The 23,688-nt window shown below is 46.9% G+C and overlaps 1 protein-coding gene across 2 annotated transcripts in view; it reads right to left on the bottom strand.

Moving 5' to 3' along the window:
• GPC3 (glypican 3) overlaps positions 1-23,688 on the bottom strand; it is a 265,507-nt gene that overhangs the window by 26,742 nt on the left and 215,077 nt on the right. Inside the window, exon 7 of one of the 2 annotated variants that reach the window (XM_054040724.1) lies at positions 22,553-22,709. The exons of the other annotated variant lie outside the window; for it this stretch is intronic. Coding sequence (XP_053896699.1) covers positions 22,553-22,709 — 157 coding nt within the window. The remainder of the gene's footprint in view (positions 1-22,552; positions 22,710-23,688) is intronic. 2 annotated transcript variants of the gene reach the window in all.

Genomic DNA, 23,688 nt, shown 5'->3' on the forward strand with positions numbered 1-23,688 from the left:
GTGCGGCATATAAAGATTCTGTCTAACATTTAATTTTATACCTCAGAACTTATGAACAAGAGACCAAATATAAAAGGCTTTGTTAAAAGCATCGCTTTTACAGAATGTCCGTTGATTGCATTAGAACTGTAAATACATGCAATCTGTTCTCTTCTCCTTGATGTTTAACACCCACAAAAATGATGATCTTCATGAAGTCTAGCAAAGGGAAAGCTGTACAGACAACTGAAAAAAATCAAACAAACAAATTCTTTCTGGCTGCACTTAAACATATCAGTAAAATCTCAGAGCATACAATATTTTTTCCAGTTTACTTAACCTTTGAGGAGCAATATAGTATCAGGCCAGTGCAGAAGGGCTATTGGTAATTATGTCCCTTTGTTTGAATGGATGGATGCAAAATAAATACATTTGGGGACCACATTACAAAACCCTGCAGAGGAATAACTGGAAAGCAGATGGAGTTGTTCCCTACTCACTCCTTCTTGGGCAGCAAGGAAGATTGCTCTGGACGAGGCTCAAAGTCCCTACTACAATTTGCCACGCTAGCCGCCAGAATGGTAATAGTGGTTGGAAGGAGTAATCAGATCAGGCCCTCACTGGACAAATAATATATGGTGAGTCCTTACGAAGGAGGGGAATTGACAGACTCAAGGAGAGCCTCCTAGAGAAGCTGTCTGAAGCCTTGGCAACCCTCTCGTAGATATTCTGAAGACCAAAGTGCAGTACAGACCCACCCACCCACCTTGACAAACTTCACTATTCCAGCAGAGGGGCTCGGGGCCTTAGGGAGAACGGTTAGAATTTGTCATCAAGGGCTGCCTTGCACGTTTCTCCTCTCAGGGGGACAGGGTGGGGGGATACTTGCAGTGGCTGTGTTTGGAAGCACCTTGCCAGCACCGCACCTCAGGAGGTTACCAGGGAGCACGCTGAGAGTAGCTGAGGCAGAGTGTGAATTCCTCCGTGCACCCTGCGTCGCCCAGCGGAGGAGGATGTGGCCCCAGAGACGGCGGGCCCCCTTTCTGTGTTTGGGAGCGGCGGTGGGGAGCCACATCCGGGGGTTCCCTCTATGCAGGGATCTTGGAGCGCACATGGGCCTAGTTAACTGCCTCTCTCTAGGACACTCACCGGCTCCGTTGTTCAGAGAAAAAGGACTCCCATCTCAGTATGGGGTAGGGAATACTTGCAGCCATTGAAGCCAATGGACAAAACTCCCAGGCACAGGATCGGCCCAGTTGTGTCTGAGGCCTGCTCAGGCGAAACTCAGGCCCTGCTCCTGCAAGCTGGCCGTACAGGGAATCCCTGGCCAGTGTGGAGCAGCCTGCCGGACTGGGAGAGCGGAGGGGTGGCAGGAAGACTTCAAGTGATGGGCACAGAGACAGCAAGGAAAGGTGCAGGTAGCATTTTCCTGTGGTGAGGAAGCAGTGTCTGACTAGGTGCATTATACGAGCTCCTATTCGGAAATGCCACCCGGCAGCTTTTGAAACATAAACCATCTGGGCCCAATCCTGCGCCCAGCATTTTGCTATTGACTTCCACGCCCACAGGATCGGGCCCTCTCTTTGCAGCCCTATTACAAAGCATGGCAGGAAGAACAAAACCAAGGAATGGAACGTTTTTGCAGGAGCCGGGTCTCTGTAATGTGACGGCAGCTCCATTTACTTAGCAATGCAGGGTTGTTTTTGCACGGGGTCCCCTGAGTTTTACTCCTGTAGCCATTCGCACTGCAGACCCAGGCGTCAATGAGCACTTATTCCAGCAGGCTCAATGCCTTTACACTTCACTCCAAGATCTACTGACAGACACGCCACCCTCGTGTTACCCTGCTTCCGGGTCATACAGCTGCCCGACACCAGGCAGCCCAAATGGGAGAAGATACTGAAATAACTGGCCTAAACACCACCATGGTCTAGTGCTTTTCAGCCACAGATTCCTAAGCGCTTTACAAAGGGAAGAAGCCTCATCCTCATTTTACAGATGGGAAACTGAGGCACAGGGAAGGGATGTAATTTGCCCAGGTTTACACAGAGATTAAGGTGAGAGTAGATTCCAGGCCTCCTGACTCCCAGGCCAGTGTTCTAGCCAATGGACAATACTGCCGCTCTATGCCCGTATCCCCTAAAAAGCAGGATTACTTCCAGTGTGAGGGGTACAGCACTTGGCTTACAATTCACTCCAGACTGGAATAAGGCAGGTTGATTTTGCATGTCACTTGTGTCTTCTTATAACCTTCATCTTTCCTCAAAGTGCTCTGCTGTTTTATTTCATTCCTTACCCTCTATAGTTCTCTGAGCTCTTATACAAATTAATACAATGCTCCTTTCTTAAGTGTACCTTCTGCACTCGTGGGAAACCTTGACCTTCAATACGTGCTGCAACAAACTGTAACAAGCACCACACCGTATTACGGGCATGGCCAGTGTGTACCGGTTGTGCAGATTGTTCTCTGAGATGCAGCTGTCACCCAATTATAACGATTGTCATAGACAACTATCTACATTGTGGTTTTGAAACATAATAATAATATTGCTTTGCCTTTACAATACTGCCTTTCAGCCGACCATCTCAAAGCCCTCTGCAAACATTAAGTAACGGCCCCCCCTGCAAAAAAGAACAGTGGATGAGGTCCTTTGGCCAGTCACATCCCTCTCTGTGCCTGTTTCCATGACACTAACCTCCACTGTGAAGAGTTTGAGATCTATGGATGCAAAGTGCTGGAAAAGAAGTAGGTGCCATCCACTGCTCTCCATCTACAGCTGGTTTAAAGGGAGGCAGGAAGAGATTGCAATAAGTGATTTGCCCATGGCAGAACTGGGAATAGTATGCAGGAGTCTACGAATTGTTTTCCAAAGGAGGCATCTCTTCCTTGACTGCTTTCAACTCCTTTGCACAGGTCTGTTTAGCCATGTGTCTGAAAAGCCTGTTTACTCAACATTTTGTGCAAAAAGGTCCTCCTGAAAACAAAGGAAAAACCAAGACACACAAGGGAATGACTCAGAAGCGTAATTCCCACTTCCCAGATTCATCTTTCTCGGCCGGTGCCCTTCATGCTCTGCACCAGCACTTACACGGACCACCCCGAAGAGCTGCTGACAGCAGCACAATAATAACATAGAGGAGAGTTTAGGGGTACGTCTTCACTACCCGCCGTATTGGCGGGTAGCAATCAATTTATCCGGGATCGATATATCGCATCTCGTTAAGACGCGATATATCGATCCCTGAACGCACTCCCCGTCGACTCCGGAACTCCACCGGAGCGAGCAGCGGTAGCAGAGTCGACAGGGAAGCCGCGGCTGTCGATCCCGCACCGTGTGGACCCCAGGTAAGTTGATCTAAGATACTTTGACTTCAGCTATGCTATTCACGTAGCTGAAGTTGCGTATCTTAGATCGATTCCCCCCCCTCCCTAGTGTAGACCAGCCCTAGGGGATCATCATGGTGAACATTAAAGGGCTGATTAAAAAGCCTGTTTCCGTGGTTGGCCAAGGGAGGCACCATGAGGCCCATGGAAGCCCTTCAAACTTCCCTCTCCTCAATACACTGGGTCCTGACAGCCACATTCTGGCTGGTGAGTGTTTCTATGTCCATGCCAGAAAAGCCGCAGGCCAAGAGAAAGGAACAGGCAGAGTTTTTCTGCCCCATTTCAGGATCTGTTCCAAATCCATAGAGGTCACTCCACAGGACTCCAGAACAGGCACCAATGAGAAGCGTCCTGAGGTGGGAGGCAGGTCTCAAAACATGCACACACACCTGGCCGTGCCACCTCTCTCCTGCAGATTAACCCTGTCCTGGGCTGTCACAATCTGCACGGAGGGGAATCCACACAGCTGCATGTGGCCAAGCCCGTGTGCTTCTGCAACGGCAGTGGTCTCCGAGGGCACGTCTCTGGTGGCCCCATCCACATGGAATTTAATACTGAAGTGGGATGGAGAAACGGTGGCAGAGATATTCAGCACCAAGGCTGTTTTGTTACCTAAGATCAGCAAACAAGGGTAAGTGCTTGGTGGCAGTTCCCATTCGAGTCAGCTCAGGATAGCCAGCCTCCCGCCTGAGCCCTGTCCCCCCGTAATGCTCATTTATGGGTTGTTGGCTGCCCACCCTTATTTCCACCTGTTTGGATGACATTGGGTCTTCTCCGAAGTTGGTTGAGCCACGTATCTGCGGCACAGGTGCTAAGCAATGATGGATTTAGATGGGCAGCCTGCTCGACTCTACAAATAACTGCCTCCTCAGCTGACAAGAGATTAGGTTCACACGTATGCGGCCCAATTAATACCCGTGCAATGGAGAAATGGAAGGCCAGGGGCTCGCTAGCTCTTGTGGCTACCAAAACCACTACTCGTACGGTAGCTGTAGCCTGGGAAACCCGGAAAGACCAAGGAGGGTGTCAAGTTGTATGTAACATGAGTGTCAAGCTTGCAGGCATTGGGTGTAAACAGACACCGGAAGCAGGGCATAAAGTAGGCCCAAATGCCGTGGATATGACGGAGCTTCTCAACCCAACGGTGCACTTGCTCCGGAGCTGTGAGGAGAAAAGGTGAATGGGCACCACAGACGCAAACAGCTGCTCACGCAAAACACGGCAGGGGAAACACAAAGGCGAGGCAGGCTGGCCAAATGCCCCTACCAGGGCTGGGGAACAGTTCCCGGGAAAGGCAGAATGAGACGGACGGAGGAATGGTCTCGTAGCCCCAGTTATGCCATGTCTAAAAGCAGACTGGCGTGGGGGAGGGATCACAGCTGTTCTGAGGAATGCCCTGTACATGTCTGCTTGCAGCGTGCAGGGCGCTCTCTGAGCTAGGGCTGCTAGCTTCACTTTAATAGTGAACTGCTCCAGCAGTGAGTGCGGTCTCCCAGGGAGAGCCCTCCTTCTGTTTGCCTAGGGGAAGAACATGGGAAGGACTGGGGGAGCTGATGCTTTGCACTGTGGGGAAAGAGAGGAATTGCATGTGCTTTAACTCTGAGCCTGGAGAGGCAGTGACGAATTCCTCCCTAGCACCCAAGGAGACCCTCAGCACACACTTGGGATGTGCCCCCGGGGAGAGGATTGGGGCTAAATGACAAACCCATCAGATTAACAGAACAGCTAAACCCAGCATCACAAGGATAATACCTAGACCCCTCACACACACGTCTCAACTCATTTACCCAGCCAGAATGAATCACCCTGCACCGCACGCCAGGCCGCGGAGGCAGGGAAGTCCTGCTGTCCCTGGTTCACAGACCGGGAAGCTGAGACACAGAGAGATGTGGCACAGCTAGAATTGGAATCCAGCTCTTCTCACTCCCTGGTCTTGTGACATAGAGGGGAGCACTCCATCATCTAAAAAATAATATATGGAGATATCCTATCTCCTAGAACTGGAAGGGACCCCAAAAGGTCATTGAGTCCAGTCCCCTGCCTTCACTAGCAGGACCAAGTGCTGATTTTGCCCCAGATCCCTAAATGGCCCCCTCAAGGATTGAACTCACAACCCTGGGTTTAACAGGCCAACGCTCAAACCACTGAGCTATCCCTCCCCCCTACTCTGACCACTAGGCAGTTTAGCCCCCAGACTCGCCACCCCCCAGTACATCAGTGTGATGCCAAAGGCCTTCTGGAATGCAAAGGGTTGTAACCTGGCTTTACAAAAGGCTAATGGGAAATCTCAGGTCCAAAGGAAGGCCCACTCCATTCCTTCTGCCCCCAAGACACCCCCAGGCTCCCAGCAGCCCTCGCAGGGTGGGGCTGGGTACAGGGAGCAAGGTGCCCAGGAAGGAATCTGAGTTGATTACCCCTACTGGTTGTTTTAATGCCTGGGCAATGAAACTCTCCAGGGTTCATTTTCATGTCAAATCAGTCTGGGATAGTACAGTGGGGCCCAGATGCGGGCTCCCGCTAGCCACAACTGAATTGCTAAGGGGCCTGGAATCATGTGGAAATTCAATAGAGTAAATGAAGCGTTTTAGAAACCGGGGGTGGAATTCTCAAAAGTGTGTAAGTGACTTTGAAAATCCCACGCTGCCTTTCTGTGATTACCCTGAAAAACAGAAGCTGGTTCAGCATTTTTACATTAAGATTTGTGCTATTGACTGCACATCATCTGTGGGTATTTGCTTTATGTTTATTCACACTTGCAGGATATTTGTCTTTAAATAGGCTTCCATACATCATTCTCAAACCACTTCTTCTCTCTCAGCGTTCCTCAAAGCGCTGGAGCTATTTTCACCCAACATGTGGAAATGCATTCTCGGGATGTATTTTATTTTTAGATTTTTTTTTAATTTTTTTTTTTTTTTGGGGTATGCAGAACCGGTCCCCCTCCCTCCTCCCCTTTTCTAATGAGTTTTGGCAGCAGGAAGTTGTTTGTAAATTACACAAATATTTGTTTTACTGGAAACATCTGCTTTAACACATTTGTCTCGAAATAACATTTTAAAACAAAGGTATTAAGCTGTAATGTAAATTGGGCACATCTGCTATGAGTCAGAGTCCAGGCAACCACATTCCCCCTCAATGCATCAGATCCCACAGCTCTCAGGGGGTCTGATCCAGCAGAAATTGGGCACCTTTCATGCTTTCTCTGCTCTCTTTTCTGGTACTACTTTTCCTAGAATATTGCTGACAGATTTAATAAATTCAGGCCACTAAATAACCTATTTAGCATCTGCGAACAGTGTTATAACTTTGGCTCCGGTTCAGCAAGGTATTTAAGCATGTGCTGAACTTCATAAGCACCTCACTCTTGACTTCAGTGGGACTACTCATGTTTTAAGGAAGGAATGGTAGGCCCATAAATATGTTGCTGAATCAGGGCTGTTATCCAGCCTCCAATGCCTTTGCTCTGCAACCGCTTATACCCTACCTGGTCTGTCTGTTAAGTGTTTAGAAAGAAAACCAGAAGGTAAGTTATGATCCCCATCATTCAGATCTATCCATCTCTAGACAATGTGTGTTCTGCGGGATTGGGCCAGCATTTTAATTTTATTGTTTAGTTACAAGGCACTCAGCAAAGCACTTGTTTCTGCACAGCTTGAAGGCAAACAGACTGGTACATATCTTCAAATATATCAGATTGATTGTTTTGCATCGTACAACACACTCTTAGGCAATCCATTCAAGTCAGTACCATCCATCAAGAGCGAGATTAGTATGACTAATGACAGACCCCAGGCATTGCCATCACTGGGAGCGACACATTTCAATTAAATACTAGGCAGCTTCGTTTCCTAGAGCGCCTTGGGTACAAATTGTATCCTAAAATGCTTTAGAAAGTTAAATAAAGTGATACAATGTTACGGCAGAGGGAGAGGGAATTCAGAGACGAGGGCAAAGGAGAAAGTGCTACTTTCAGCCAAGATTGGAAACGTGATGGAGAGAGACAGGATACGGGAAGGTTGTTCCAGAAGGCTGGGTACAGGGAGGTTTTCCCGGTCCGGACACCCTGCATTCCCCTCTGCTTGTGCACACACAAATAACATCAGCATAAAAGGGTGGGTACCAGCCAAGGAAACATGGCAGCTCCCTCCTCCTTCCTTCCATCAGTCAGATCTCAGGCTAAACAAGCTTGATGCCTCAGAGTCAACCAGGTGCCCACCACGGTTTTCATCAGCTCAAGGCCGATGACACACACTAGCAGATGGACGAACAAGGTGATTTCATACGTCTTTTCCAGCCCTAATTTCTACAAGTCTAATTCAAAACACCCAACGTGCTGCCCAGAGCTGTGGCTATCTCAAATACAGGTAACCAAGTGATAGCACGCCCAGCTGTACCAGGGTGACACTCTGTCACTCTCCCCACAAATAGGGGACCAGCTACATCCTCACTCAGTTCACGTCCCCAGGCACTAGAAGCCGAGGACTGCAACTACACAGGCACACAAGCTACAAAGCAGGATCTGAGGGGGTGAATGCCAGCCCTGACGGGGTTAAGTGGCACAGGTGGTGGACAGTCTGGCTTGACTGGCATGGAGAACAGGAAAATATTTGGTAGGAATACACATTATTAGATTCTGTACAATGATTGCTGTAATGCAAGATTTATGAAGGCGACTAAAGATGAAGAAATATCTCAGAATGCAACCTAGAGCAGCTAAAACCATGAGCTCAAAAATGGCTTTAAAAAAAAATAACTTGATTGGCATTGTCAATAAAGAACAGATCCATGCAATTATTGCACCAAAGTAGCATCACAGAAAAAGGCGATATCAATGGAGGCAAAGGATATTACTCAAAGCATGATGATAACCACCAGCTCCCACCTGACAACTACAGCCCAGATAAAGACCCAAAGTCCAAAAACATGCTGCAAGCAACAGATGTGTGAGAGGCTGCGTCCCAGGGCAGGAAATAGCTCCGGGATCCTGGGGACACAGTCCTTTCAAAAATAGCTTCAACTCCAGCTACAGTATACAGGCCTCAAAATACAATTGACCTAAAACAGGAAGGAAGGAAGGCGGGGGAGGGGGGAAGATGTGTATCACGTTGCAGTTGCAATTTACATTTTATGAATCCTGTTGGGGCTCCCTGACTGGACAAAAGATGATGCCATTTGCCCTTTCAGTCCGGCTCCCTGCCAAGCCAGCTACAACTCAGATTAAATGAGTTCCCAAAGCAGCAATGTGTAACAGTCATCCGACGGTGTGTGCACCAATGAGTATCCTGAACACCAAATCATAGTGTAAGATGCACATGCACGCAAGAGAACTGGGCCATGAACGCAGCAGCTTCCCAGGCAACCAGCAAAGTGAGGATTTTTCTACCGCGCAGTGAACAGGTAGGCCACTATTAGCTGAAAGAAAAACATACAAGCTCTCCCCCATTGGACTTGTTCTGTTCCCTTCTTCAGCCTAGAATTCTGGGCCCGTCCCTGACTATGCTGAGGGCATAGGAGATTTTGATCCACATGAAGGAGCCTTTGCGAAAAAAAAATTCTAGGAGAGGAAATGCACGGCTGCCAATTGGCTTTCTTTAGTTGGGTTTGTATTTCTGGTTTCAGCAGGGCCCAGCTCTCTCCTGTGGTTGCAGTTAGGGCATGCAAAACTCACACCCACAAAAAGCAACAGCTTTTCATTATCTTGAGGATCCCAAGAGACAGCCAGGGTAGAGTTCTGATGGGCAGGAAGGGCCTTCTCTCGGTGCAGCCCAGGCATTGCTCCTTATGGACCATGGAATGAACAGCAGATAATCATCACGTGAGCCATCCCCTGTTGTCCATTCCCAACTTCTGGTCAAAAGCTTAAAGGGTAGCTTGGTGATTTCTGCCTCGCGATCAGGAAGCACAATCACTACATTTTACCTCCATGTTCCCCCCAACTTATTTCCTCTTCCACATTCCCCCGGCTGCATTAGTAGTGACCACGCAGTGAACTGAAGCCAATGGACAGTGCAAGCTTTCATCTCAAAGCCGAGCTTCAGCTCCACTTCCAATGAGACCATGTTAGAGGAAGCAAAAAGCAGCACGTTGCTCCGGCCTTCGGCAAAACTCATCAAACTGCCTCAAGAACAAAAATAATAATAATAAAAAACAATGGAAGAGGCAAAATATTTCTGACAGCTCTGACTGCCAAGGCAATGACAGCTAATGAAAACTTGGGATTTTCGTTGTGTGGAAATTCAGACATTTTAAAATGTGTTTTTGTTCTGAAATGGAACAAAACCAAACATATTAAAATTTCCTGAAAAAGGAAATTTTCGATTTTTTTTCAGGTCAACAGAAATGTTTGGTTTCCATAAAATCTAAATCTTTCAGTCTGATTTTGACTTTTTTTCAGTGTTATATCGGTAATATAATGAAATCAAAACATTTCGGCGTTTTGAAATGCAAAATTGAAACATTGCATTCCAATAAGGCTGTAATGGAATGTTTCAACCTTCTCACAATGCTTTTTTTTTTTTTAAAGTTCTAAATTAAACAATCAAAACTGATATATTTCTAGAGAAAGCTTTGATTGTGACAAAATGGCATTTTCCGACAGAAAATAGTTTTGTTGGAAATTTTTTGATCAGCCCTAAAAGCTCACACCTCTGAGCAATATAGCTGGGTCAACCTAGTATAGACCAGCCCCACGAGTCTAAGGCTAGGTCTACACTACGGGGGGGGGGGGGGAGGGTGTCGACCTAAGATACGCAACTTCAGCTACGCAAATAGCGTAGCTGAAGAAGTTGTGTATTTTAGGTCGACTTACCTGGCTGTGAGGATGGCGGCGAGTCGACCACTGCCACTCCCCCATCGACTCCGCTTCCGCCTCTCGCTGCGGTGGAGTTCCGGAGTCGACGGCAGAGCGATCGGGGATCGATTTTATCGTGTCTACACTAGACGTGATAAATCGATCCCCGATAGATTGATCGCTACCCGCCGATCCGGCGGGTAGTGAAGACATGCCCTAAGTGTGAATTTAAAGTGGATTACTTAAACTTCATTTAGCCCTGTGTGGACACGCTCATTCAGAATTTAAATGACCTTAATTTAGTTTGAATTAAGCTACACCGAATTAAGGCTACTTTAATTCTGAATGAGCGTGTCCACACAGGAGTTTAATGCAGTTTTAACTAATCCGCTTTAAATTCATACCTTTAGTTAATTGGGATTAATTTTCTTGAGTGTAGACAAACCCTAAATTACAGAGCTGGATGCTACCGCTCCCAAGTGAGGCATGCCAAACGCCTAAAAGTTCCAGCAGGGGCTTGTAAGCTCGACTCCTGCATTTCGTTAGTACTTGATTGTACGTGATTTATTTATCCAGGTGAAACCTTGCTGCTGGTCTCCTCTGTGGGCTCCAAAAGCCCTGTTAACAGAGGAAGCTGTGCAGCTCGGATGCGGGAGGCTGGAGCACTCAGGGGGTCCAATGCTTGCATACCCCTCATGCAAAGGGCTGCACCTCCCCCCCAGCGCACAGCCCACTTGTCTGGGCCAGGTGAGGGGTCGAGGATTGGCTCCTTGTGGCGGAGATTCCTAGGGGAATTATCTGAACCAGCATTTGGCTCCACCTGGTTCAGTTCACATTACTACTGGTGTTTGCTTCAGCAAGGGTGACAGATGTTTGTGCAGCAGGTCACAGCTAATTCAGAACAGTTGAGGAGAGCTTCTTCCTGACGAATGATGAATTCCCCAGTTTCTGAAGCACATTGAAAGTGAACAGAAAGATGTTGACTCAGTAACTGATCATGTCCAGGACCGATGAGTGATTTGTAGAGCATACCCCGAGATGTACTATTTTTTAATCACAACTACAGTTTATCCAGGAAGCTGAGAAAGAAATCTGGATCCAAATCTATGCTCTCAGGGATTTCACTGCTGGAACGTTTCTCTTCCTCTCAACTGTATTATTTTTGACAACGGCTAGAAAGGAAGGGTTCCTTCAGCAGAAGTCTGCCCGTGGCTGTGTTGGAGTCCAATGATCACAAGAGAATGAGCTTTAAATGTCAGTCTAATATACTACATACAGGTTAATATACTACAGAAGAGGAAGGTCTCTTCATGGAGCCTACTCTAAAGCCCATTGAAGTCAATGGGAGTCTTTTCAGTCAGGAAAGGAATCAATCTCACGGACTAAGCCCCACCCACTACCTCAGGAGTCGGCAACCTTCGGCACGCAGCCCACGAGACAGTTTGTTTATGTTGCCCATCCGCAGGCACGACACCCTCCCCGCAGCTCCCAGTGGCTGTGGTTCACCGTTCCCGGCCAATGGGAGCTGCGGGAAGCGGCGGCCAGCATGTCTCTACGGCCTGCGCCACTTCCCACAGCTCCCATTGGCCTAGGGAGGTTGTGGAATCTCCATCATTGGGGATTTTTAAGAGCAGGGTAGACAGACACCTGTCAGGAATGATCTAGATAATTAGTCCTGCCACGAGTGCAGGGGACTGGGCTAGATGACCTCTCGAGGTCCCTTCCAGTCCTACAATTCTATGTTTGGCAACCAGCACTCACTCATTCATCTCTGTACGGTAACAGAGCTGCAGATGATGCAGTGAGGTGCAGCAAACCCTGCATCTTGGCAGGGGTTTAGAGGAGGTGACCCTTGCGGTCCTGTCTCACCCTACGATTCTGTATACAGTCCAGCCCAGGAGGGAAGGAAGTTAGCAGGATCAGCTTCTGCTGCCTGGCCAATGAGCAGCAGCTCCGACTCCTGGAGAGAACCAAGCACTCTCGGCTGAAGAGGGAACTCAGAGAGAGCGAGAAGCAGGTTTTAGCTGCAGAGACCCCCCTGGAAGCATTCTGCCGCTACCAGAGAAGTGCTGCTATCTCCGAAACCAAACCCTGCTTCCTTATTCCACGTGCAGGAGGCATGGCCTATTTTCAGATTCGGGGAAAGGCTGCCCAACCCCAGACAGCGTCAGCCCCTGAGAGGCAGGCATAAAGTCAGGAGACCCCCTGACTGGTCTTGCCCCAGGGCAGTCGGGGGAGCGTTACCATTGACTTTAGTGGGTGCAGGATCGAGTCCTGGGGCTGTACAAGCAAGAGTCTAGCAATGGCAAGCAGCGCTCAGCAGAGTTATAACAAGTAAACTCCCTCGCCATTCAAAGTGCCACGGACACAGACGGGTATCTCGCTGGGGCTCTTGGCGCTGCGAAATTTCGGAGCTGTTTTTCAGCAGTGGTGCAGTGGTACAGACACCGGCAGTAGTGGCAACTCGAGTGCCGACCAGGCAAGGCCGTTCCCCGTGGGGCGAGATGCACACACATGCCTGTGTGCACTACACTAGTGCTTACACTGATGGCACTAGCAGTGCAGCATGGCCTAAAAGTAGGGTGACTAGACAGCAAGTGTGAAAAATCAGGAGTGGGGTGGGGGGTAATAGGAGCCTATATAAGAAAAAGACCCAAAAATCGGGACTGGCCCCATAAAATGGGGACATCTGATCACCCTACCTAAAAGTGGGTTCAGAACTGTGCTTCGTGCAGGCAGGACCTGCGTGTGCCACAACCCCTTTTGTTAAACTCCTTCAGGCGCTCCTATCCGTCAGTTTACCTGCAAGAAGGCATTAGTAAAAGGCAAGTCATGCATGAAAGGGAGGCCCTCTCCAGTATACACTGAGTCAATCAGGGGGTTGTATTGTGATCAGGCTCGCATACAGACGCCTCTTTGTACCTCAGACTGAAACAAGCACAATGCACCACACTACCTAGGTCGGGTTGTCTTGTCAGCCCACTAGCAAGCAGCACCTGGCTCGTATCTGTTTGGAATGCTCCTTTAGCATTGTCTTAACCAAAAGGCTGTTCTGTTAGTTTGTTCTCCAAAAGAAAATGACCTAAAGTAAAATGCCGGGGTTCCAGCTGAGCCTGAGGAGAAAACGGACTAGCGTGAGGAGATATTTGGTTATTTTCAGCTAGAGAACAAGATATTTGTGATTCCTTGAAAATGCAGGTGGACTTCAAAAGTTGCAACGATGTGGACATCTGCAAAACAGAGGGACATTTTTGAAATTGTTTTGAAGCCTTCCGTCATGCAAAACACTCTGTTCTGATAACAAGTTAGAGAGACACATCAGCCCCCAAAATTTCACCGTTGAAAAGCATCTCTGGAAACACGTGGGTAATATACAGGCTGTTACCAAAGTTAACAACCTGTGTTCAGACAGAAATGAAGGTGAAGTGTTTTGCAGCAGCAAAGTGGTATTACAAACATTTATACATCTCAGGTGGATGAGCCATCTCAGGGAGCCGGTAGCCGGGTGGCTACCCCGCTCCTAAAATAGAAGGGGTTGAAAGCAGCCCTGGAGAGGGCTGGGGACGGCAGATTGGGGAAGCGGCTGGGCCACGCCCCAATCAGGCCACAGCTGGCCTGTATAAAAAGTCTGTGAGCCAGCAGCCCAAGGGGAGTCTCTCTCCAGGCTAGGAGAGAGCAGGGCCTGGCTGCCTGCAGGAAGGGGACTGGAAGTGAAGCAGGGCTGGGGAGAGCCAGAGGAGCAGGGGAGCTCCAGGCTGGCAACTCCCCAGGCTGCAGGGCCTGGTCCAAGGCTCATAGAGGTACTGGGAGGCAGAGGAAGGCAGCAGGTCTGAACCCCCTTGCCTATGATGAGTGGCTTTTACACTGCAGTCTGCCCCAGGGAGCGGGGGCTTGGTGATGACTGGCAGTAGCCCAGACTGAGGCAGACTGGGGATTAGAGGGTTAGGGTTTCCTAGAGAGGGGAGACCCATAGATACTGATGGGGGTACTGCCAGGGGGCAGCACCCAACATAAAGGGGCACCAGGGTCTGGGAAGGACATGGGGCCAGCTAAAAGCAGGACACCAGCCTGCAAAGGGTGCCCAGGCTGGAAAAGAGCTAATTTCCTGAGATGACCAGCAGGAGGTGCCGCAGCGATGAGTCTCGCACCTTTACAGAGCTGTTTTCAAAGCCTTCATGGGACATCAAAACCCTTCCTTTTGTGTCATAGTTTCACGGGGTTTAAGGGCAGAAGAGACCTTTCGATCATGTAGTCTGACCTCCTTTATATTATAGGCCAGCGTTTCTTAAATTGGGGTCTGGGGCATCGAAGGGGTTTTTAAAAATGACCAACAGAACCAAAAAGAATATGAAATTAAAACGAATAGCAGATTTGCTTGTTAATATAATTGATGCTTCTGCGCAAATGTGACTTTCTCTGTCTAATCTGCAAGTGTATTATAACAGACGCCTCACCTGTCCAGTTTGGTAAATTATGGATTCAACGTTTCTCTAAGGAGTCTGGCAATGTAGGAGTTACAACAAACCCGTCAAACACACGCACGTTACACTCCGGATATGGGCCTGATAGTGTTATTGCACTGAACGCACTCCACTGAAGTGGAAACGAATAGCAACCCTGTCTCTGAAAGCCACTGCTAATTGTATCAACCTGTCAATAAATGGATTCTTTTTTGCTGACTACACTAAAATTCATTATGTGTCTTAGATCCTTCAATTAAAAAAGCAAAACAAAAGTGAATTAATGAATTTGCCACTCGATACAATTAGGGATTCAATAAATTACATGTGACTCCTCCTCCATCTTCCATAATGACACAAAATTCTTGACTTCTAACCAAATCCTCATTCAAAGGAAAACAGAAATCCCAACAAACACGAACACTTGCATTAGACTAGTGGTAATAGTGCCATGGCACTGTGTAATTGGCCTGGATTCAGTTCTCATGTCAGAATAATCGAGTTGCATTTGGACCATTTTTCCCCTCTCTTGGACAGGATTAATGTCTTGTAGAACAGCATGTCCGTACTATTACCACTTTACTCAAATATTAAGCTATTCATAGACAAAAAACTGAATTAATTTACAATTAAAATTGGTGCTAGGTAGATTATGGTTAAAGCCCCCAAAGTATTCAATAGTGTGGAAAGGAAAAGAGAAGAGAATGTAGATACTCCAATGTGAACAGTTCATCTGCACTGGTAATCCCTTCATATCTATAAAATGTCACATTGCAGCTCCAGAGGCCAGTCAGTTACACTGTATTTGAAAGGCTCTTCCTAAGCCAATATCCAAGGGATTTTTTTTTAAACAGACGATCTGGATTCATTTCCAGATCAAGCAGAATGGCTCTTTAAATGTCTTCAGGTATGAACATCTCAGAACACAAAAGATATGGCCAAGCAGGGAGGCATTCACAGAAGAGCAATCAAAATGATAAAGGACCTGACAAGATTATCTTATAAAAATTAAGAACCGTGTAGGCTCTTTTTCCAGCGTAACAGTCCCCAGTCTAAAATTGGCAACACCCCTCCGCTGAGCAGAGCCAGGTTTCTAGGGCCTTGCAAGCCGGCTTTCCAGTGGGGAAGAGATTGGTGACATGGAATCTGGGTACATTCTATGTGAAACTTGTTTTACTGGTGCACATATCAGTCCTGGAACAGAGATGGCCGAACAGCATGCAGGGCAATCACTTCTTTCTGGGAATCTCAGCTCAATGTCAATGCCCAATTTCCAGGGGACAACTCTGCTTGGAAATTGGCTCCAATCACAGACACAGGCAGAGAGCAGACTGCCCTGCTTCTCACACAGCTTCCCATTCAAGAGCCACTGCCTCCACACAGAACCATGAACAACAAAAACGCACACCACCACAGCATGACTTCCCAAGCCGGAGAATCCTCTTATGTGCTCAGAAAAACAAGCTAGAAGACCACATGTGCCATCTGCTGGCCCCTGCTGCAACAGTGAATAGAGAGCGCTTGGATCAATGACACCTAAGGGGAGACATTTAGGGGCTGAGGATTTAATGAGATGAAATTAACCAAAGGAAAAATCTGTGCTGAGTATCAAGAATGAAGTCTTAACAGTCAGACCTGTTAAAACTGTGGGACAGTCTCATGGCCGACCCATCATTGGAGACATTGCACTCTGGGAAAAGCACTCTGCATAATCTACTTAGGTTTTGAAGAAGCTTTTAAAAAGAAGATGCCTAAAGGAAGAATAGCTCAGGTGTGTTTATTTACTTCTGCCACTATACAAGCCAAAACATATGCACTATCATTGAGCACAAGTACTGGCTTGTTGGCTGGGAATCGAACAACACACAGCTGCTTTTATTATTTAACACATCTCATTGGACGTACCATTCAATCTGCAGTCCTGTTTCAGGGATTCCTCAAACAAACAGCTTTAATACGTGACCATTCTCGGCAAGCGCAATAGGGTAATTGTTAAGCCTGCAGCCTTGAAAGTGTCCCTCTAAGCATTCCCATCGAAAGGCTAAGTCACTGGCGGAGCAAGTAATAGGCATTACAGAGATGAGGTATGGGCGGGCTTGGCACAATTCAAGTTTTAGTTGTTTGATCATTTTGATGGATCATATCAATGTTTATTTTTAAGCATTTTTTTTTATTTGTATCAATTTAAATGTTCACAGTTGCAGAACATTATGGGGTTTTATGCATTTTCCCCTGATTTTTATCAATTTCAATTTTCAGAGTGGAAGGAAATTATGGGGAGGTCAGACAATTATTTAATGACAGAAGATGTTGAGTTTCAAAAAGTTACAGCTTTATAACCTTTAAACCATGAATTGTCAATGTCACGTCGAAATATACAGTAAGTGCCCTTAAGTCAAACTCTGATAAGTTCTCAAGTAGCATTTTTCTTGCTTTGCCTATCTGTAAATTTCTGTTAATACTGATGGAAGTGGTTTTGTGTCAGTTTGGGTGGGTGACGGTGAAATCAACATTTACCGATAAAATGCTGATCATCCTGTTATGGGCCACTCTGATACAAAGTAGGGAGGCTCCATAGATGTCTCTAGGCTTGGGTGCAAAGTGCATCTCTAGCAAATAACAAAAACACAAGATAGGCCCAGACTGGGTGGCTGGGCGTTGCCTGGTGCTCAGGACCCTCTCAGAGCCAGTTCTGCTCCCCTCCCACGATAAGCACTGATTTATCCCTCTGTAGGCGGCTGAATGTGCAAGAGGGGGCACAGATCTCCAACCCAAGACAAGGAAACTGTGCCACCGGCTACACTGCTCCTTTGATAACGCAGGGAGGCTTACGGCTGGCAGCTCGGCAGAGCTTGCTGGAGCAAAAGAATCCATGGCGGACACTTCGGACCCTCAGCTGTGGATTCTCTTTCCCTAGCAGGAACAACCCAGGGGCAGGCGGTATGATCAAAGAGGATTAATTAGCTCCACGGGTACAGCAGGAGCAGCCAGCAGGTGGCGCTGTTATACACAGGCTGCAGATATCATTATCACACACATCTATGTCAATATCTGTTCCCACGCACCCCTACTGCTGTCTGAACTGCAGATGGGATGGAGCCGATTTCCATGCCCAGGACAGGCTTCACTGCTCAGCTTCTCTCTTCCATGGACAACTTTGGCTCTCTCTGAACCTTCCCTTCCCCCATCCCCCTTGGAATCCGCCAGATTGCTCCAAATGGCAGGTGTGTTCCTAAGTGTCCCCAGGAGATGGGTCCTATTTATCCCTCTTGGCTATCGCTATTTTGGGGGGTGCTCCGACACTGTTGTCCAGGCAATCTGCAATTGCCAAGTCACCCCTGGGCAAGTGAAGTGTGCTAGGCCACCATCCTCAGTGAACACAGCAAAAGGCGATCTTTACACTCCATGTACATCAAAGCCACTCGCCGTAGCGTGTTGTCCCCAGTGCCCATGTTTTATTTTCAGGCTCCTGGCAGCAGGCTGGCTGGTTATAAGTAGCGTCTTGACAGAGAATTCCAGAGGTGAGTTAATTAGTGGGTGGCTATTCGGAATGTCAGCAGTTTGCCAGCTAGCAACCAGCCTGTCTGCTTTGCGTACAAGTGCAGAATGATTGATTTCAGAAGTGGGTGAATGCACGACTCTGGAACACATTGGCGGTACCTCGCAATTTGCAGGGGAATACTATAATTTATTCGTAGACATGATTTGCCATTGGTGTGGCGTAAGTATATGTGTGTGTGTGTACAGATCTATTTTAGGGTTTACGTGGACATGGTGCAGATGCCAGGGCTTTCCCATTGAAAAACAGGAAGTGCTGCTCATTGATCTAGAAGCTTTTCAATCATTCTCCTATTGTAAACATTATCTGCCTTCAAAATCTTTAATGTGTTGCAGATGTGACAAAGGATAAAAGATCCATCATAAAACCCCTCTATCTCGGTGCTTTTTCCAGTGGGGCAACATAATAATGAATTTATTAGCATATAGAGCTCGCCAACATATGCTTATAGTCACTCACAAACTTTTGACTTGACAGTTTACAAGTATGTTTAAATCATTATGGTTTCAGTTGACCATGCCGCTATTATAGGGTCATTATAAATAAGAAACAAAGGTTACACTTTATAGAACAGGAGATAAATCACAACTAGTATATTGGAAATAACATGTTTTTTTCCTCTGTTTGTTTTTGTTTCTCCTGATTTTCAAAACCATTCAGGGTGACAGCTGGTAGGGAAAGGGGTGGTCAGCAGCTGTTAGCAGTTAAACTGCTAGAACCAGAGGTACCCCGCATATGAGTAACTGGTGAGCAGGAGAGGTTTAGATCACCACTATCTACATACGATCAAATCAAGCTCCTTGAAAGGTCAGTTGGTTTGAATCTTCTTTCAGGGAGAGTCTCCTAGCTGGCAAACTGTGATCATCTTTTGTTTTAACTTCTGATCAGGATTCTGCCTTTTATCACTAGACACTGTGTCTTCCCAGGCTTTAGCCATCTACTGCCACAATGGGACGCTGGTGCCTCATCTCTCCTTTTGCGATTTAATTAAGTAGGGAGAAGCCACCATGCTATTTAAGGTTCTTACGCTTCTTGGGAGCATTTTGACTTTCTGCATGTTGACCCTACGGCAAATTAGATGTCAGGGTCAAGGAAAGAGAGCATCAGCTGAACTGAACATGGCCTTGGAGAACAAGTTAAAAAAGAAAGAAAAACAACTCGCCAAACTGTCACTCGCTGATTTTGAACCAGAAAAGGGTCAAACAAGACATCAAAAATCCACTTTAAGCTATTTGACTTGTTTGATCACTAACCTAACAATACTCCCCAATGCAGAGGAATAACGGCACACTCTGGCACCCAAAGGCTTCCCCAGTCTTCAACAATATAAAAGTGTCCAGTAATTAAAAAAGGGGAGCCATCGATAATTTGAGAAACCAACCCTCCTTGTGCCTCTTTACCCTCCTCGGTAGGCAGGGAGATAAACCAGCACAAGCCTGCAGTCCTGGCTGTATGCACATATTTGCAGAGCTGTGCCGAGGATGGAAGAGTTTGAGATTTCAGAATCTGGCTCTGTTTCAAATCAGAGCGGCCACTGAACCGGTCAAAATTCGTATCAGAAAGTTCTGAAAACATTTCAGCGAGGGTCGATCAAAAGGTTTTGTTGCAATTTTGACTTTTTAAATTTCCTCCTAGATTATAATCTGTAATAAATATCACATGATCCCAAATACAAAATTCAAAACAAAAAGTCATTAAAAAAAATCTAAATGTTCAATTCTGAAAATGTCAAAACGGGATGTCAAAACATTTTTTTCTGGTTTTCAGCCCAAATCACAAAGCATTTCACATCTTTCCACAGAAATTTCTCCAACCAGTCTGCATGAATGCTCTAAAGTTATATTGCACCCAAAAAACTACATTCAAAGAACATTAAGGCTGCAAAGTCAAGAACTCGAAAGTGAGGAAATGCCAGAACAGCCCCATTCATTTCAACGGCACTGCTCATGTGCTCAACTGCTTTGCTGGACCCTTTGTTGCAGGGCGAAGCCTGAAGAGATCATAATGCCAAGAACATCTCGCTCAGACGTCACTCTTTACCAGAGATATTTTGCTATTGTGGGGAAGGACGTTGCAATGTTCATGGCATCCAGAGAAGTTAGATAAAAACATTAAATATTCTTTCTGTAAGGTTGCAACATAACACTTTTTTTTTTTTAATCCAGAACCATAACGTACAAGAACCAAAAACAGAGAGAGACAATGCAGGCTGCTCCCTAAGGCAGAGGGCCCCAACTCACCCCCATCTTGCTCTAGGCTGGCTCCTTGCAGATTTACTCAGTTCACATGCCTCCCTACAGAGCCCCCTATCCTGCACACAGGACCAGAAAACCCCTTACAAATTAAAGCACTAGCTTGTCATTTTAACAGTTTTCCATACACCACTGAAGTAAGCAACAAATACCCCTTCAGCCAGATAAAATGAGAGGGGGAATCCTTCTGTTCCTTTTTTCATTTAATGTGTTCACATACCAGGGTGACAAGAAAGATATAAACACCTAGACAGATAGGGTATCTGGGAGATCAAGACAGTGATTAGACCAGCCTAGAGAGAGAGAAAAAGGTAGCGAAGGATTATGCATGTCTTCAGAGATCAGTGATACTATTAGGCTAAAGGGCATAAAAGGAAATTTAAAATACACTGAAATAACATGAAGCTGTGACACAAAGATTTAATATAGGATGAAACCTGCATCTTTGGCTGAGCTTGATACAACAGGGCATAGCTGGATCAACTGTATTTCCCTTGCATAGGCCTTGATGGTTCAGTATTTGAGAAAAGAAAGTGCATTTCATCCTTACCTGAATTCGATTTTTATTATGTTGTCTAACATCAATTAGGGTTGGGCTAGAGGACTTAAAAGGTCTTTTCTGTCTCAACTGATATTTGAATATAAATATTTTATTTACACATTATGTAAAACACACTATCTTGGATAGGTGGCTGCTATTAAATCTCTCAGCCCTCACTCTGTTAGGGATATTTTAATTGTCCCAGATCAATGGAAGGGTATTTATAAACATCTGGGCTTAGTTTAAGCGTCCAAATTTGCCTCTTAAACTTCAAAGCCGCAGGGCTGATTTAATCCAGGTTCAGTTGTCTGGTCTTTAGGAAGAGAAGCATACAGCCCTCGAAACGAAATTAAATTGGTGTAAGTTGGTGTAGCTCCACCAAAGGTCAATTTTCAGCTGCCCCAGATCAGGCCTAAATGGATATTCTGGTCTCGGTACATCAGGGAAGTGGTGGGAGTTGCTGCTTTCCGTGGAGTTGTACCAGTCTAGGTTGAAATAGAAACGGTCTGGTTTGCTTTAGAGCAGTGGTTCTCAAACTTCATTGCATCGTGACCCCCTTCTGACAACAAAAATTACTACACGGCCCCTGGAAGGGGAACCGAAGACCGAGATCCACTGCCCTGGGTGGTGGTGGTGGGGGGGGGGGAAGCAAAGCTGAAGCCCAAGGGCCTCTGCCCTGGGCAGGGGGCATGTAACCTTAGCCCTGGGTGGTGGGGCTTGGGCTTCAGACTTGCTGGGGCCCAAGGCCAACACAGCTTTGGCAACCCCATTAAAATGGGGTTGTGATCCACTTTGGGGTCCTCCTTCTTTTCAATACTTTTACCAGACAGAAAAAAAAATCCCACAGAGTTACGCGCTCCACGGGGTATTGGGAGCACAAGGGGTTAGGGGGAGGGTAGAGAACTGGATTTTGGTCACCACCTGTGCATAACAACATTTAAAATCTCCCGTTGAACCCGACTCATACACTCCGGCCTTGAAAAAGGAGGTGCACCACTTCAAGGCAATGGCCTCGTCCACACACAGTGGGCCGGATTCTCACTTACACTGAGGCCATCCTACACCTCCCAGGCTGTGTAAATGGTCTTGGGGGAGTAGTGGGGGGACAACATACATAATATTGACATCTACTTGGTCCCTTTACACTGTCAGAGCAGTTTACACGGGCCTTAGTGTAGATGAGAATTAGCCCCAAACCCGCTTTCCCTTCACTAAGCGGCTACTGCACCTTTCCATGCTGTGGAATACACCACACACCTACAGGGCGATGAAATCAGCTACACATGGGTGTCCCCTCAGAGGGGCCATGCAAACCACCTCCCAGTTACAGACAGCCGAGGAGCAGCCAACTTCCCCAGAAAGCTTCCTCTCCTCTCAGGTCACTGGGTTGTTATTCTAGCCACCCTTGCTAGTGTCAGTGAGGCTTACATACAAAAATCTGCCACGGGTCTGCTGAAGAAAAGATTCCCGGGGCCGGATTCATCCCTAGCATCATTCCATTAAGTTCAGCATTAATGGACCCTGGTGCCCAAGTACTAGGTAACGTTCAGAGCGGGAACGAAAACTCAAGTCATTATTCTCGTCACCTGCTAAGAACCGGAGCTGATTCTTAACCCTTAGTTCCCCATTTCCGGAGCCGCCGCTGCAGTCGTCTTCATCATCACAGTCTCCGCTTTCTGACTCATCCTCATCCGTGGTTTTGTCTGGAGCTTTTCGCCGGGATATTGACATTCCTTTCAACAGCTGAAAGACACAAGGTGGCACAGAACCATGGGAAAGCCCCCTTCACCACTGTCCCGCTTCGCAGGGCTTCTCCCAGCCAGGTGTTGATTCATTCTTAACAGCAGAAATCGTACTTTAACAACCCCTTCCACGCCCTTGGCTTGAGACATGCATGCCGGAGGAATGGGCGAGGCAGGAGGGAAAGTTAATTACTCATCAAGCCCAAGTGTCAGCTCATTAAAGAGCTCAGGGATGTTCCTGTACACAATTGAGAGGAGACAACTGGCAAAAAAAGTTGCATTGAAGAATTTTGCCCTGAGGTTGCCCCCAACATGCCCCCTACACAGAGGAACTGGCCTAAGCCTGGCTACATGCCACAAGGAGAATTCCCAAACAGGCTTTCTAACCCAGCTACAGATGGCCCCTTTGCTTGGTCAGAGAGGGGCTCAGGATGCAGCCCTGAGAGTGGGATTTGCAGAAAAGCACTCAGTACTGGTCCAACTCCTACAGAAATCAGCCAGACTCCCATTGACGTCAGTGGGAGCAGAGCTAGTGGTTTGGAACCCTAAGTTAATACTTGAAGCCGTCGATGGGTGTGGTGCATGCAAAGGCCTGAGAGATTGGACTCTCTGTCTTCTCAGCCTAATAAAGATCTCTAAGAAAATGCTGGTTGGAGAGAGAACTGCCCCATTTGGATGTAACAAGTATGAAAAGAAAGGAGAGATCTTGCAGGATTTTTATCCTTGTGCGTCACCAGGCTGGAGACACATGGTGCCCCCCATATGTTATATAAACAAACAAAAATAATAGCCCAGATTTGCAGAAGTGCTGAGAACTCCAGTCAAAGTCCAGGGGATCAGCCTTTCAGAAAATCAGGCCCAACAACAATACTATTATAGCTAGGGAGAACTGTTTTAAGGATAACCTAGATGTCAGAATTCAACTGTCCAATAAAAGGCAGCCATCCTACTTTAGAATCAAATTTCGTGTTCAAAGAGGT

Source organism: Malaclemys terrapin, chromosome 9 (genome assembly GCF_027887155.1).
Source record: "Malaclemys terrapin pileata isolate rMalTer1 chromosome 9, rMalTer1.hap1, whole genome shotgun sequence".
Taxonomy (NCBI): domain Eukaryota; kingdom Metazoa; phylum Chordata; order Testudines; family Emydidae; genus Malaclemys; species Malaclemys terrapin.